Below are 17,861 nucleotides of genomic sequence, written 5' to 3' on the forward strand. Positions count from 1 at the left end.
GCGAAAATCTTCAGAGTTTGCGAGAAAGATCTTTGAAGCTTTTCAGAGAAATCTTGAAGCTCCGGTCCTTGAATCTCTTTCTTTTTATCTCTATAGTATGGAGATTCTTCCATGGAGAGAATAGTCCTACAGAGAAAGTTAAGGAGAATCATTCTCTCTTTTTCTGTCAACTAAAAAAGTTTTCAGAGAGTCTCTGATTTTTGCCAGAGCATTTTTTTCTCTCCAGAGATTTCAAAATCCAAAAAATCTCTTGAGTTTCCCTGATAGGATCCTAGAGATTTTAAAGCTGTCTTGAAGATCTTCAGACTCTCCTAAAGATGTCTTCAGATTTTCAAGGAGACTGGTAGCAAATTTTACAGAAAGACATCTACAAAACATTATGTAGATATTCTCTGAGATTGCTACAACTACATACTTGCGGAATATTGAAAAATCTGATCTAAAATTCGGGCAGACGGTTGAAACACACAACAGAAAAAGCTGTAACTGTCAGTGGGGAATCTGCAGGGATAGCTTGTGAGAGAGATGAGAATGGATGGGTTATTAGCGGATATTGATAATCTGGGGAGAGATTGATTATGTATTGGGGCCCGATACAGAGAGACCCACACTCATCGCATGCTGTCTTCAGCAGACAAGGGTACCTACTGGAAATGATATGAATAATTAGTGTTTGCCCCCATAGCAGATATTCTATAGGCCGTGTACTAGACACCAAACTGACATCTTGGATATCGCATCTGTAGAGTCCCTTGTTGTAATTTGGTAGATTTTACATGTGCAGGTTATAAGATTTGAGAATTTGAAGGTGAAAAACATCTTGTGAAAATAAAATTGCAAAGATAATAAATTGTCATTTGAACCCCAGATTTCTGGGAAAATTAATTTCAAAGATTAGATTGTGCTTTGAACCCCGGAATTTTGAATTCCAGAAAGATGCCTAGCTGTTTGAGCTCCTGGTACTGATATGTTCAGCTACAGTACCATATTCTATACAATAATTATACAAAAGGTTCAATCAAGAAAATTGATGGGGCATTTATTGGGGTAATGTTTCGAGAGGATACTTACAGCAGCCACAATAAGGGAAGCAGTGATACTGATAATTATTTTTCCTGATTACAAGAACATGCAATAGACTACTCAATAAACCAAAGCATTAGATTTATACAGCTTTCACCGAGGAATAATTTTACAATTTATTTACAAAACCTACGCTATTTTACATTCATTATTCAAATGTTAAATAAATTGTCTTGGAATAGAATTAATGCATTTTCAAGAAACAATAAATGTGTTGTCTCAGAAAAGTTAATGCATTGTCTCAGAATAGTATACATGTTTTTAAAAATCTTCATGCATTACAAATCAGGGGAAAATGGGAAGGGGCGCTAATTAGGTCATCCACATAAGTATGGTTTAAGATGTTGGGGATAACAGAGTTGTTTAATAACAATTACAGGTTTTGGAAAAATATTGATTTACACGTTTTAAGGTTACAGGTTGTAGGAATTCACTTATTTGAAAATGCTGACTGTGTACGCATTAGGGTTACAGGGTGTGAAACACTGTGGGAAAGTATATAATTGTAATTAATTGATGAAGAGCTTAGAGACAGTGAGAACATTAATTAGTCTGTGTGATTGAGTGATGATGATGCAGAGATACAACAATAACGAAGCAGTCAGTATGGTGCGAAATATTTAATTAACAGATGTACAGTTTACAGCTTGTGAGCTTAACTTATCTGTAGATGTACAAGTTCATTGTAATGAGGTGGCAGTCATAATTACGTATGTGACAGCAAGTTGCTGATATGTGTAATTACCGTTAGTATAGGACAGAGATGGAGAGATTGAAGATGGCACTCCTCTCTACCGAATGAACATACAAGTCTGACATGTATTGTGAATGGAATATTTCCTCCGAGAGCGTTATTAGTAGTTCTTGAGAATTTTTGACATTGCACCAAATCATGATAATGCATGCAAGCTTTCCCAAGCTTCATTTGAAACTTGAGCAATTTGATCTTTGTGTAGAATAAGTTCCGATAAGAAATCATATTCTCCTATCTCAGAATTTGTATGGAGTAGCAGCATCACGACTCTCGTTGGACATAAAATCCCCTGGATCAGACTTATTTGTTTGGTGATCTCGGCATACTCAACTGACAATATAGATAAATGATGCAATTGGCCTCCCTCCTTTTGACTTGAAAGCTATATCAACACAGGCAGTAGACTTTAATATAGATCTTACATAAGAGCCATTAGAATGATGCCACAAATGTTCTGTTGTACAGTATCTGCTAACAGCAGCGACCCACAAACATGTATTGTCTGCTAGTATGATATTACAATATTATATAAGGAGAGGATTATCAATCCAAAAGCGAAAGTTAATCAATTTTAATTGGACCATGTAACAGTTGAGGATTTAAGACTGAAAATTGAGTTATCTGCCCTTCTGCATAGATATAATTGTAAGGTCAAGTAGATTGTATGAGATAAAAAATTTCACTTAACACATAAAGCTAAAAGAAACAAAAAACGGAAAAAAGAGTGGAAATAAAAGAATGAATAAGTGAATAAATGAGCTAACACAAAACCAAAACAAGAATTATGACGGATTGCCAGCTGTCAATCAAACCGCATGTGATTTTACATTTTGTATTTTGTGTGCTACCATGTTTGCTCTGACATTGAATAAAAACTAATGCGTTTGCAAGCACGAAGCATTTCTATATTACAACCGGCGATTGGTCAATTGATCAATAACTGTGCTCACAAGGGCAAGTAACTCTTAATTCCTAAAGATGGTATAAACAATTTAAGAACAAGTTATGGGAACTATATAATTGGTAGTTACTAGTCTTATAGCCTACATGACTCTGTCTATTGTTAGGCTTTGTCTCACCATCTAAAGTCAGTGTTCTGTCGGCGTGCAGACTGCTGGACCAGATCTCCACACAAGCTTAGTTTTTGGTTTGTGACAGCGAAGATTTATCGGCCTACTATCATGAAAGATCTGTCTGTATGTTTGCTTACAATGTTTAACATCAGACTTGCATCGCTTGCATCACATGCTACGCCATGAATATCGATTGCAATCTTCATGTTCTTGTACATATTCTCCAACCCTCCCTTTCCCCATTTTTTTTTTTCCTTTTCTTTCCTTTCGAATTTCAAGAATGTTTGAATTAAAAAAAATTATACTTTTATTAACTTTTGTAATTTGAATTTTTCTTAGTATTATATAAAATTTATGAAAAGATTTCTTTCCAGATGTTTTAATTCATATTCTAGAATTTTAAACTTTCGACTCTTAAGTTAAGATTAAAATAATAGCGTCTGTATGATTTACTTCTTTGATATTTGACGTCTTTCACAACTTGTGATTAAGTATATATGTTCACTTGATATACAGTCCTAATTAAATCAACGTTGTCAATTAAGTGTGGCTGAATTGGATAGATACCTGATTTAATTAGCAACAGATGACTTTTGTTGTCCATTTCGATTGTCGTAATTACACAATTTCATTTTGTAGTCAGATATATATTTAGTCTAGTTGATGAACTCCTATTGTCATTCAGTCGCAATTTACAACCTTCTGCAGCTGCGTGTAGTTAAAACACATGATTTAATTTGATGCAGTTTTTCTACATCTGTTGCGAGAGCTAATCGAGGAAATCGTGGCCTTGATTAACTACTAACAATGAACACATTATCCACACACTGCACGGGTATATGTACAAGTGGGGTTTATAAACAAACTTTAGCCGTGAGTCATTTTGAAAAGGAAGCCAGGCCCCGCGTGTTGTTGGGCTTGCAGTATAGAGTTAATATACATGGTGGGGATCTCCAACGTCATACCATTGAGATGATGAAGGATTGATAGAGGGTTAGGACAAACTATTTAATGTAAGTACATAGTTTTTATCAATTCTGCTTGAAAGATATTAAGTATGTGAAGTTTTCATGTTGTTTTTGAAAAAAGGATACCTGTTAGACTTTGGAATAATTGTGTATATCAGAAAGCGCTATAAGTGCGGAGAATACCATGGTAGCATTATTTTCATCTGATTTTTTTTTTACCACACTGGTGTTATTCAATAATATTTTGCTAATTTTACCTGTGAATATATTTATGAATCTCAACTTATTAACTGTCACTGTGAAAAAATTGACCTGCAGAAAGACTTAGTCACACTGACTTATACTGACAAAGAAACAAAACAAACAATTGTGCATGGACAAATTTCCAACTCAAGACAAGGAATCTTTCACTCAATAGACAGACAGAGTGACTGATAATATAAACAGGTAATAAAAAGAAAATGAGAAAAAATTGAGACGTTTTTAAAATTAAATTTCTAACTGGCCCACTAAACATCTAACTCCAAACAGAGATGACAATGTAGTTGGTTTGTCAGACTCCTTACCACTAGGACCCATTTCTCATTCACATTAACCACTTTGCTAATGAATGCCAGTTAATTTAATTTGGTGACCCCTGCCCCTATCATATCAAGCCTGTCCACTTGCAATTTGGTCCCTTTACTTGGGCCATCCCTGGTATGACCCTTCCCTCTAGTCCCTTTACTATGACTGTCCCAATATGAACCCTCCCTTCTGGTCCCCTTACTAAGACTATCCCTGTATAACCCTCCCTTTTGGTTCCCTTACTAAGACTATCCCTGTATAACCCTCCCTTCTGGTTCCCCTTACTAAGACTATCCCTGTATAACCCTCCCTTCTGGTTCCCTTACTAAGACTATCCCTGTATAACCCTCCCTTCTGGTCCCCTTACTAAGACTATCCCTGTATAATCCTCCCTTCTGGTTCCCTTACTAAGACTATCCCTGTATAACCCTCCCTTCTGGTTCCCTTACTAAGACTATCCCTGTATAACCCTCCCTTCTGGTCCCCTTACTAAGACTATCCCTGTATAATCCTCCCTTCTGGTCCCCTTACTAAGACTATCCCTGTATAACCCTCCCTTCTGGTTCCCTTACTAAGACTATCCCTGTATAACCCTCCCTTCTGGTCCCCTTACTAAGACTATCCCTGTATAACCCTCCCTTCTGGTCCCCTTACTAAGACTATCCCTGTATAATCCTCCCTTCTGGTTCCCTTACTAAGGACTATCCCTGTATAACCCTCCCCTCTGGTCCCTTTACTATAACAGTCCCTATATGAACCCTCCCTTCTGGTCCCCATACTAAGACTATCCCTGTATAACCCTCCCCTCTGGTCCCTTTACTATAACAGTCCCTATATGAACCCTCCCTTCTGGTCCCCTTACTAAGACTATCCCTGTATAACCCTCCCTTCTGGTTCCCTTACTAAGACTATCCCTGTATAACCCTCCCTTCTGGTTCCCTTACTAAGACTATCCCTGTATAACCCTCCCTTCTGGTCCCCTTACTAAGACTACCCCTGTGAAAATTTCAAGAACAGTTCAAGAAATGTGCTTGAACTGTTCTGGAAATTTGTTCAAGAATTGTTCTTGAACTGTGCTTAAACAGTTCAAGAACTGTTCAGGAACTGTTCTTGAACGTTAAATGAGACAAACTGTTCTTGAACTTCTTGTTCAAGAACAGTTCTTGAACTTCTTGTTCAAGAACAGTTCCTGAACTTCTTGTTCAAGAACAGTTCTTGAACTTCTTGTTCCAGAACAGTTCTTGAACTTCTTGTTCCAGAACAGTTCTTGATTTATTCAAGAACAGTTAGTCTCAAACAGTTAAGAACAGTTCTTGAACTTAATTTTAAGAACAATTCAAGAACTGTTCTTGAACATTCCTTAAGAGTAGTTTAAACAACAGCAACATATCAATATCAGAATTTTATACAAGTGTTTCATGTACATTTGTATAATACAAAGTAATATTAGAAACTAGATGTTGAATCTACATGCCAAATGCATCATTGATGATCATTACAAAAATAATAAATGAAAGTCAAGATATTTGACAGAACAAAATTACTATTTAAAAAAACCTTGAAACGAAAAATTTTATAAGTAGTAATTATATAACATAATAATAAAAATGTTGGGGAATCTCTTCAAAAAAGTTTGTATCAAATTATCCAAACAAAGGAAAGGCCAATCAGAAAAACAGAACAACATGATGACAGTCAGGCACTAAACTATTAGTTCACTGCAAGTTTTACTTGACCGACGTTCCATTTTCACCAGGTTATCAAACTTTTTTATGAAAGTTTCCCTGCTGATAGAGCATTTCAGAAGGAGAACCTGTTCCACCAGCTTTAGTCTCTCTGGATCGAGTGGAGGCCTTGCTTTCCCAGGGGAATGAAATGTTTTTTTCCCAGTCCTAGAACAGGACACGAGGTCCTGTCTTGAAAAGACTGTTAGAGTAATTCTTCTCACACACTCATTGATATCCTTTTCGGAGTTACCAATATGAGAAACAGATTTTAGTAAATTGTCCACTGTAAATGTGGAGGACGAAGTTGCTGAGGATGTTGAGACTGAGGTCAGTGTAGTGCTGGATGAACTACTGGTATCATCTGTAGTTGCAGAATTTCTGTCTTGAATAGTTCCGGAAAGCTCTGAAAACTTCCTCTTCAAAGACTTAAGGGAGGACCTTAAGTCTTTCACTTCCCTTTCCAGATGGTCGACTCTCTTCTCCAGCCTTCGACTGCCACTGAAAAATATGAAAATTAAAAAACATACAAAATTTAAGATTTAAAACCAATTACCTATGTGGGTAAATAAATCAGACAGTTAATAAGCCTTAAAAACATCGGGTCGCTAGTCTAAAGTTCTGCAGATTGCCGATTCTATTAAAAAAATAATTTATGGTTGTAATACTGAACTTTCATCGTGCCGTGGTTACGTTTTCATTGGACCTGGATTAAGAGACCACCTGTCATATGTGACCTTTTTTGTGATTTCCATTGGAAGGTCACCTATGACAGGTTTCACTGTATATATATATACACTTTCCTTGAGGATGCTAGAATGTTTATAAAGTTTTATTTGTTTATTATATGTTTGACAAGTAATAATATTTACCTAGAACGCAAATTGGAAATGTCTTTCTTCAAGTTTGAATGCTGTTCTTCACCTGTAAATAAAAAAATAATCTGACATTCAACGATCAGAATGAAAAAAAACTCAAGTTGTTTCTCCATTACTTTACATTATGTAGTAAATCATTGATTCAACCAGATTTGTCCGATTGAAACCAAAATTTGGGTTGAGATATGTTAAAACAACCCTCACATGCAATCTGCTGTCCATTAGATTAAGGGTCTAAACTGAAGGTATTCAGCAACACTCACTTTTATTATACCTAAGGTCCCGATGTTTATTTCTTGTAATATAAATTGGACACCACAACATAAATTATCTACTATATACGAGTTTGTCAATTGCTATGAATATCGGATGAATTAGGTCTCTGTTATGGTTTATATTGGTCGCCAATACTGTTGATGTACCTACTACCCTTCAGGGGTCAACATTAAGCACAATTTTCACTTGTCTAGTTGCATAAGTTCACATAAGGTAATTATAATATAAACACAGAAATCAAGTTTTGTTCTCAGAGTTTTTTTTCAACATGATTTGGAGCCGAAAATCGGCCCCATTCCCCATGGCAAAACCTCTAAATTTTTCCCAATTCAAGCCTTAAATTTCCAAAATCTAAATTTCTTGAAAACTATCCAAAAATATTGCATGAACTGAGTTGGGTAATACTTTAAATATTTGTGAATTGGCTTCAGAAAAGTACATAAACTACATTGGAAATAAAAAATCTTATGCTATGTTTTGCTTTATTTCATATTTCATAATTTTTCCCAAATCCTGGTTTTGTCGCACATTTTCCCAAATTCAAAGCCACAGGCCCTATTCCAAAAGCAATGAGAAAAAGCCCTGGTTCTACAACCTCAAGTGAAGAGACAGTGGCGAATATATGGAGTTCACAGTATGATGTAATATTACTTTGGAAGTCACCATTTACAATTGAATTTAGAAAAATATAATAAAACTGATCGACATTTTCATTATTATTTAAATGATTTTGAGAAACGGACAATTACATTTACAAATCTACATGTCCCATCGGACAAGTACACAGTAAAAAACACTTGTCTAACCACAAAATCACCTGGACGGATAAGTCAGGCAAATGTTAATGTTGAGCCCTGCCATTGGAGACTCGGGTGTAATTATAAGCTTTGTGCGACGTCATGCCATTTTTTTTTAATTTCTGATAGCTCTTATATTCTGGTTCTTCACATCCTCTGTCAAAATAAAAAACTTTACTTTATTTGTACATGAAAATCTATTTCATGGTGGGGGCAGAAAAATCAGTATGATTTGGACTCACCTTGGTCTTGCTCCTTTCTAATCGGCTGGATGTTCATTTCCTCCTGAGTGGTGATGGTGTCTGGTTCTTCAATCACCGCCGACTGAACTTCCATTTCTTCAATGATCACCGGCTGGATGTCCATTCCTTCATTTGTTGATATAACTGTATCTCTTTCTTTGTCTGTTAAAAGTAAGTGATCTAATACAGCATGACATATCTAAAGTGTTTGTTTGTTTTTGTGGTTGACAGAAATTAACTCTTGCTAATAGCAATGTTTCAGCCTAGCTTGCAAATACAACAAATTGCTATAGCCCATTTTAAATGTTCACAACATTAATACTTCAGTAATATTAATGCATAACTTAGTATTTGGAATCAATGTTTAGGTAAATTTAATAAGGTTCAAAATACTTATCTCTTAATTGTAATGTGTAGAACATATTTGCATGTCTTAATTGTCTTTAGGCCAAAATAATTAATTGCATTTCCTGTTATATATGGGCGTTGACTTCAACATAACAGTGACAATTTGAAATTGTCTATAAAATGAATCAGGCTAAGGTATGAAAAAATCCAGGTAGGTAATTAAGGAAAACAGTGAGCAGAATAACACCTGTATCAATTTCATTTTGGCCTTATAAAAAAGTTTGAGTAACATAGATCAACTTCTGTTCATACCAATTGAAGTGTTGTTCCTATCTGAATCTGCTTCTTGGCTTAAATTTACTACTTCTTCAGCTGCCAGTTCTGGATCCATGTTTTCCTCGTATGGAAATTTCAAAGGAAAAACTCCATTTTTCCCCTTCTTCGCCATCAACACTGATCTGTCATCTGAAAATGAGTGTCAAAATGAAAATTGTGCCATAAAAATTTAACTGTGATAAAACCGTAAAATTAACAGTGTTGATATATGTTCTTTACTCCAAAAAACACAACAGAACTTAATTCAAAAATTGTACCAATAAGCCAACGACTGTCAAAATCCATCCATTAAAATATCAGGAAAATGCTTTTAAACTAAGTTCCAAACTAATGCAAGGTACTAAAAAAACGTGAAAGAAATTTAGCATGTCCCTGTCAATATAGCATAAGTTTGTTCATTTTTTATTTAAACGAATATATTCGTTTAAATAAAAAATGAACAAACTTATGCTATATTTACAGGGTCAAAAAATTCACCTGCTACGGTGCAGAGGATTTTTCATTATGCTCCACTCTGGTTTTACCTAGCGTTTCTACAGGAATTGATGATTTTTTTTGTGTCGACGAAATTTCGTTATTTTATATATAAAATAACGAAATTAACATCAATTCCGCTAGGTAAAACCAGAGTGGAGCATAATGAAAAATCCTCTGCACCGTAGCAGGTGAATTTTTTGTCCGTCTTTTGGTCACATAAAATGTGATAATTTACTGACTTTCCTCGCAATTTCAAAATACAAGAAAATTTTCCTGTGTCTAACAATTAGCATCCTTAGTATCGCAACATGCCCTCCCTATTCGAATATATTTTCAAATTCAATCGGTCTACAAAACTGGCTAGATCTACGTACCTGATATTTCAGAAATCCTTGCCCTGTAGGGCTTCTTCCCAAATAGTGCTGTGATGAAATCACCTTCCATGTACTGATGAATTGGTTTTCTTGGCAATTTTATGTTATCTAAATTTACCACACTGGTAAATTTGTCATTCCACTGGATTATCGCATACTTTGTCTCGGCCATTCTGCTGTTTATCAACTGGGCGCCAAAATTCAATCAGCCAATGAAAACGCATCTCTCAAATGGCTACAGAGGCTGACCAATCAAGTGACCCGGTATATGCACCCAGTGCAAACCGCGACTGCTATTTCGAAAGATTTATCTAGAAAAAACGCTATTGTTTGAATGAAATTGAATAAAGATATTTATGGTTATTCCATGGTTATTCCAATAATATCAAATTCTTGACTTGAAAAATATACAGAAACAACTTTCACCACGTAATGATTTAGAGGCTATATACAGAATCATCGGAACGTTTATAATTCGTTGGTAAAATCGACAGTGTTCAAGCGCGCTAACTACACAGACAACTGACACGGCCTTTTAGGATGTCGGAGTCTGAAAGTTTAGGAACCAAAGAAGATAATTTTCGAATCGATGTGGATGGAAAATTCCAGTGTTTGATCTGTGAGAACAAACTATCTTCCAAGCAACGAGTGTTAGTTCACCTGCACTCGATACATGGATTAAGTAAGTGTATTTTCTAAACATTCTGACTTCTGTCTTTCAATTTTCATCTCTGCTAGTTTGGTTGGCGCCTAAACATTACAGTAGGGTAACATAATGACGTTGCGCATTTCGGTCGGGTTTTTTTAATTGTCTCAAAGAACAAAATGTTTTTATTCACAAAAAAAAAATCATAAATATTTTTTTTTCAATTCACATTACGATAAAGAGAGTCTTGTAAAATTGTAAAGAATTGTAAAAAAAAAAAAAAGCAAATTGGGCCATTTAACCCATAGACTGCTACACGTGACCTATTTACGCGTTGGTTAAATGGTCCTCACTGCTGCAAGCGTAAAAGAACGTTTTTTTACTACCAAGCTTTCAATCGGCAGCCATATATTAAAATCTCCCATTTATAATTTCAAAAGTTATCTTTCCCTAGATTTTACAAAATTAATGCAGCAGTGAAAGCCATTACTATACAAACTATTGCAACAGCCTAAGGGTTAACGGCGGTTTTTCATCGATTAAAGTTGGCAGACAGTAGGAAAATTAAACTGTGATACAATGTATTTTTATTGCAGAGTTAATTTGGTCTTGATGAATCTGCATCTGTGACATGTTTCTGCTAGGAATAAGGGGAACTGTCCAATGATATTTGCAGTCCTTGCTTTTAAAAGTGTGAACATACTTGATGTTATTTGTGTAAACATGAATGCATTTAATCAGAGAGCAGGCATTCTTCAAACTGATATACAGGTACAAGATTATGCTAAACAGTTGCCAATGAAAAACATTGATGCATTCATGTTTACAAATACAGAGGACTCCACATAATCGAATAACGGTTATTCGAATATTTCGGTTATTTGCATAAAATTCTGCGGTCCCGATTTTTTCCTTCTTTATCTTTGTTTTTCAACTCCGTGTATTTGCATAGACTTTTACATGACCTCCGGTTATTTGAATAAAATATTTGGGAAATTCTAAAAATAAAATCGAATATTTTTCAATTTTGCAATATATTTTTAGCGAAATTCGCCGATATATGTTTCAAGATACTTCGCTTTTACTAGAAATCATCCTGGTAACAGATTAACGTTATAGTATGGCTTGTTATTTTATGCATGAATCTGCAAAGGTATTCGACGCTGTTACGATTTACATCAGCAGCGGTTGATCATAACTTTAGTATAATCACTGACTCAAACATCTAATTAAAGCATTTGCACTTTCAAATATGTTTATTTATTAACGTAACGTACCTTAGTTCGCAATCGGTTGGAGAAACCATGCTTCCTTACAACAATCGCCATTCATGAGTAGTCTCGTTCAACCAGAGTCTTGTTGACTACGACAGACATGTGCGTATCAAGCGTCTCGTTGAACGAGACATAAAAGCATGCAAAGTCGGCGTACAATGACTACCGCAAGTTTCGTACAGTATGTAAGCTTAGGATACAAAAGATACTACGTTAATTGTTTCATTGCTACTTGAATATGAATTAATTTCTGAAATGTTATCAAGCTATTCGCCGTATAGATCAACAATACAGGGAGAATTCTCAAAAGACATTTAGGTCAAGTGAACGCATGGCTTCATCACCTGCCGCCATTTTCGAAATCATATGCACATGTTAGCACACTACTAGATTCTAGTTGATCGGCACTTTGAAGTTTAATCACGATCGTAAGTTCATTTTGCCAGGCAAATGTACGTAAATTTGTTTATTATTTAGGTTCAGAATTGTGGACACAAATCCAATCCTGTTTAGTAGAATCTAATTGCATTTGATATCGATCGTTTACAGTAGCTGTTTCTCAAATATTCACGTGTCGATCTAATGTAAACAAGAATCTAATATTGGAATATTTTTTGTTATTAAACAATTAAAATCGATTTACAACTTCGAAAATAATTACTTGTGGTTCGTTTTAAGTGTAAATAATTTACGTATTTATCAAGTAAACGAAACGATATTTATTTGCTATTCACATACATATGTGTGGGGTCAAACGGAGGTGCAAAATGTCATCTCCGCCTATTCGAATACTCCGGTTATTTGCATATTTTCTTCTGGAAAATGACCTATGCAAATAAGCGGAATCCTCTGTATCAGTAAGTTTTCCTTTCATTTGAAACTTTGTGTAGCTGTCTGACCGTGGTATTTCTTTAATGTCAATAAATTTTGTCAAATTTACAACCGGTAGCATCATTCTTTTCCCATCACTATGACTAACACTTTGAAATTCTACTGGAAACGTGGAATATCTCGTATTTTGTTCCAATGTTCATGTGACGCGGGAAATGGATGTTGGATCTAAATTTTGACACTAGAGAGAGATACAGATTTCGAGAAAAACACCCAAGAAAACAATTCTAGGTTTTTAGGATGACTGTAAACTCGCATATTTTTTTTCTCTGAGCTTTATTTAACATATGATGCACTGATTTCAATCAATGACACTTCCTCGACCATGTGGAGGTGACAGCAGAAACCTTGTTTCAGTACAGTAATGTGTAATAGCTCATGATCATTATAGTCCTTGAAAAGGTGTCTTCTGTAGTACACTTGTCATGACTACTTTTAACAGCTACCTATTTCAATCATATGTGATACAAATCTATAGTTGTATTCAGATTATGCATACAGAACAATGAGAAGTTTCAAGTAAAATAACTAGTATGATTCCCATGATTCTGTGAAATTTTATATGCACCACTAAATTTGATGGGTTTCTTTGGGGTAGGAACAAGTTTTTCATTTATTTGTATGGTATGTATGTATTTCAGCACCTGTGAAAAGAGTGAAGAAAAAATATGTGGATGATGAGTCTGCTGTGGTTCCAAGATCAACATTTTACAGATGGAAAAAGCAAAAAGTCCATGACAGCAGTGCTAAAAGGAATCTTTATAATCCTGGAGGTAATTAAGTTTCTGTTAGGTTCTTAGGAGAAATGACAATTTAACAATTATTTGATTTTTCTGATACACCTTGCAAGTTGTTTGTTAGCAATGATTTATGATACTGTAATGAAATATTCAATCAGTTTTCATATGAAATAGATACATGATATATATATATATTTTAAATTAAAATTGAAGAATTAAAAAAAACTTTCCCATAATTTAATATAAGGAACATTTTTTTTGATACAAGTATTTCAGATCTGAAAATATTAATTTGTTAAATCTTATACTATTTTCTCTTTTCAGGAGATTTCATTAATGACCAGCCGTCAACATCTCAAGAAATTCTCGGTCATAGTCAATCACATGGATGCTCTGATGAGGAATCATTTGAATCTGGCCATACACTATCACCTGATGAACAACTTCCAATTTGTGTTGAACAGAATGATACACCTACAGATAATCTTGAGACTAGTTCACTTCTTAGAACACCTGAAAAGCAAAATACTTGCAATCTTTCTTCACCAATACCAAACATTGACTCGGACTCCAGTGCTTTTTCACCTGATGTAGACTCAGTTTCTGAATTTTCATTTTCAACAGATAGTGAATCAGTTGTTCTTGGGTTTTCTGATAATGATGCCAGTTCTTCATGTCTTGATGACCATTCATCAAGCTTTTCCTCATCAGACTCATTTGATGCAATTTCATCAGCAAGTGAGACAGAAGATAATAATGATGTGGGCATTCCAGAAAATGAATATCAAGCTCTCACTCTTTTATCTTGTTTTTTACGGAACCAGTTTTCGGCGAGTACAAGCAAAGATGTAATACAGACTATAAAAACAATGTTTAAACATCATGAGGACATTTCGAAGCTGGACTTTGGCCAAATGATGTCCTATGTTGACACTACACCAGTCAGAGAAGTACATTATTGTATAAAGTGCAAGACTATCTTTCCAGATAACAAGGATGTTTTTCAATGCCAAACTACCAATTGTGATGGTCTCCGTTATAAAGGTGTATTGTCAAACCAACAAAGCAAGTCCAGACAGCCTAATCAGAGCTTTGTGTTTAGTGATGTTAGGAAACAGCTGATTGATCTTCTCCAAACACCAGGTGATTTTACATTAAGTTTAATTTTAGTTTGTTGTGATTTATGACAATAATTTTGCTTTTGTAAAATAAGAAAACAACATAACAAAACCTGAATTAAATTAAAGTTTCACTGTATAAAGTTATATAAACAGTAACATCTGAACCTCATTAATTTCTATAACTCAGAAGACCCTGTTTTATTTGAAATTTTTCCGGGGTCCAAACCAAACTTTACACTATACAGTACTGGAAGAAAATATAATTGGTGTCTTTGATACTCATATGATCACAAATTTGTTTTTATTTATATAACGTATTAGAAACATGTACAATCCCAATTTATAAACCTATATATAATATTTATGGTGCATTAGTTTTAATTCAAAAATAATGTGTTGTCTAATGTTTTCAGTTATTTTTATGAGACACAAAGAGTGACTCTAATATTGTTTTTCATATATATAGTTCATGATGAATCTTTCTCGCATTAACAGTCTGTGTCACTTATAGTAAAAAAAATATTAATCCAATAGAGTGAAGAAGAGATAATTTATGTAGATAATAACATTATATTATTTTTTTTTTCAGGAATTTGGGAAGATATTCAAATTACTAAAGCAGAATCCTATGAAAGATTTCAATCTGGATCAACCCTTATCACAGACATTTCTGATGGCAGGGAGTACCAAGCTTTGATGAAGGAGGGCGGCTTTCTTGACCCTAAAACACAGAACATCACAGCAGTGTTTAACACTGATGGTGTGAACTTATATTCCTCATCAAAGGTGGAATTATGGCCTATATTTTTAGCTGTAAACGAGCTTAGTCCTCCAAAACGCTTTTGCAGGGATAACATCTTGCTTGTGGGAATATGGCAGGGTAAAGGAAAACCCCCTTTCAATCCATTTTTCAGGATCTTCAGTGAGGATATGAACTCTCTGTATAATGTTGGTGTTGATGTTCAAATTGAAAATGAATCTTACAATGTAAAGCTAGCAATTATATGTGGCATTGCTGATTTACCAGCTAAAGCAGAAATCCTCAATATGTCATATTTCAATGGATCACACGCTTGTATTAAGTGCGAGGAGCCTGGGATGACGGCACAGCAAGGGAAAGGACACACAAGATGTTTTCCGTACAGACTTCAGGGAGCACGGTATCCAGATCGGAATCATGCAGATGTATTGGTCAACATGGAAAATGGTTCTGCAAGAAATAGAGAAAAGGGTTTCAAAGGAGAATCTGGACTCAAACATTTAGAAAGTTACAACCTTGTACTTGGAACAGTCCCAGATTACATGCATGGCGTACTTTTGGGGGTTACCAAATCCCTTATGAACAAATGGTTTTCTCCATCACAGAGTGGCAAAAATTACTTTATTGGCAACAAATTGAAAGTAATTTCAGAAAAAATGAAGCAGATGAAACCACCAGACAGTATTGAGAGGCTACCAAGGGATCTGGAAAAGCATTACAACCACTTCAAAGCAACAGAACTACAATCTTGGCTCTTATATTATGCTTTTCCATGTTTGCAAGGCATTCTCAAGGATGAATATCTTGAAAACTTCTTGTGTCTTTCTGAAGGTGTCCATATACTTCTTGGAGACTGCATTGATCAACAATCTCTGAAGAAAGCCATTGATCTCTTGGATCAGTTTTATTCTGTGTTCCAGAACCTTTATGGTGACGGCTCATGTGGTCTGAACGTCCACAACACCAGTGTGCACCTTGCAGAGTATGTGAGGCTTTGGGGACCATTATGGGCATGGAGTTGTTTTCCGTTTGAGGATGCTAATGCTCAACTTCTCCAAGCTGTTCATGGAACAGGACTTGTTTTGAAGCAAGTAATGGCATATAGACAGGCACAATCTTGCATCCGGAAGAGAGGTCTTGCCCTTAAAAAGAAAGAAGGATGGAAGATAACATACGAAGCAAATAACTGTGATGTTGCTGGTGCGCTAAAGTCGGTGAAGCACCAGGAAATGGAAAGTGAGGTCAAGGAACAATTAATCACAGTGCATGATAGCTTAAAGTTAGACAATTTGAAGAAAATGGACAGGATAGTCGTGAATGAAAGACGGTTTTATTCAGAAAACTATAGTCGAATGAAAAGGAGGATATCCAGTGTAGTTTTGTATAACCAACATGAAATTGGATCAGTGAAGTATTTCGTGTTGTGTGATGATTCCGCTTTCTGTATCATTGAAAAAATGGAGAAGATTCCCCCATCTCGACTTCAAATCAGAGTAGCAAGCCATTTCATTCCTGTAAGATGCACTAAAACCTTGAATGTGGTGAATGTTGAACAGCTTCGTGAAGTCCTTGTTTACCTCAGCTCAAATGTAATGAACTGTTCATTTGTTGTCCGAATGCCAAACAACTATGGCCATGCAGTCTTTAAGTGATAATCAGATTGGTAGACTGGTAGTTTTATACACATATTGAACTCCTTATGTAAGCAAACATAATTTGATATATATAATGAAGTTTGTTTTTAGTTAAACTAATGGTACAATGTATTATTAGTGAAAGGCATATACTAATGATATACAGTTTTAATTTGTAATTGTTCAAGATCAAATTCTTTTAATTTTTGGAAAGTGATTAATTGAATTTGAAGATGTGACTAATGTATGAACAGGCCTTTCTCATAGACATTTCAAGTTACCTGGAACAAAAGAAAAACTGCAATCAGTATTCATAATTATATGTTACAGAAAACAAAATGACATTTTGAATTGTTACTACAATTTCGTTGTCATGAATATTGTTATATATACATGTATACCACATAAATCAAATTTATCACCAATATATATATGTATTAGAACTTCATTAATTGCTTTGGTTAAATCACAAAACTATTCAATAACTCAATAGTTCTTTAATTGTTCTTAATATAATCTTAAACATTCAAATCAAGAACATTTAAAGAACACATCTTTGTAAAAAATTCTTCAATCTAGTGAAGAACACAATAAGAACATTTTAAGAACACTTGTTCTTGAACTGTTCTTTGAAATTTAGTTAAGAACACAATAAGAATATTTTAAGAACACTTGTTCTTGAACTGTTCTTTGAAATTTAGTTAAGAACACAATAAGAACATTTTAAGAACACTTTTGTTCTTGAACTGTTCTTGAAAATGTTCATGAAATTTTCAAGAACAGATTAAGAACTTCAACAGAGTTCTTAAACTGTTCTTGAATAGTTCAAGAACTATCCCTGTATAACCCCTCCCCTCTGGTCCCTTTACTATAACAGTCCCTATATGAACCCTCCCTT

General features: G+C 34.8%; 3 protein-coding genes across 8 annotated transcripts in view; 2 read left to right on the forward strand and 1 right to left on the reverse strand.

The window, feature by feature from the left end:
* LOC138335949 (plexin-B-like) overlaps window positions 1-17,861 on the forward strand; it is a 169,364-nt gene that overhangs the window by 29,908 nt on the left and 121,595 nt on the right. For 5 of the 6 annotated variants that reach the window (XM_069285154.1, XM_069285164.1, XM_069285166.1 and 2 more), the window contains exon 1: window positions 3,791-3,923. The exons of the other annotated variant lie outside the window; for it this stretch is intronic. The gene's annotated coding sequence lies outside the window, so the exon portion shown is untranslated. Of the gene's footprint in view, window positions 1-3,790; window positions 3,924-17,861 lie in introns of those variants that run through there. 6 annotated transcript variants of the gene reach the window in all.
* Window positions 5,441-10,328, reverse strand: LOC138336233 (uncharacterized). The gene is made up of 5 exons (XM_069285632.1): window positions 9,898-10,328; window positions 9,023-9,175; window positions 8,363-8,524; window positions 7,042-7,093; window positions 5,441-6,670 (listed from the first exon to the last, which is right to left on the reverse strand). The coding sequence occupies exons 1-5, from the start codon at window positions 10,067-10,069 to the stop codon at window positions 6,148-6,150; spliced, it is 1,062 nt and encodes a 353-aa protein (XP_069141733.1). The 5' UTR covers window positions 10,070-10,328; the 3' UTR covers window positions 5,441-6,147.
* On the forward strand, window positions 10,438-17,390 carry LOC138336232 (uncharacterized). Its single transcript, XM_069285631.1, has 4 exons — window positions 10,438-10,579; window positions 13,350-13,481; window positions 13,773-14,591; window positions 15,159-17,390. The coding sequence occupies exons 1-4, from the start codon at window positions 10,438-10,440 to the stop codon at window positions 16,979-16,981; spliced, it is 2,916 nt and encodes a 971-aa protein (XP_069141732.1). The 3' UTR covers window positions 16,982-17,390.

The sequence above is a fragment of the Argopecten irradians genome, chromosome 12 (genome assembly GCF_041381155.1).
Source record: "Argopecten irradians isolate NY chromosome 12, Ai_NY, whole genome shotgun sequence".
Lineage (NCBI taxonomy): Eukaryota > Metazoa > Mollusca > Bivalvia > Pectinida > Pectinidae > Argopecten > Argopecten irradians.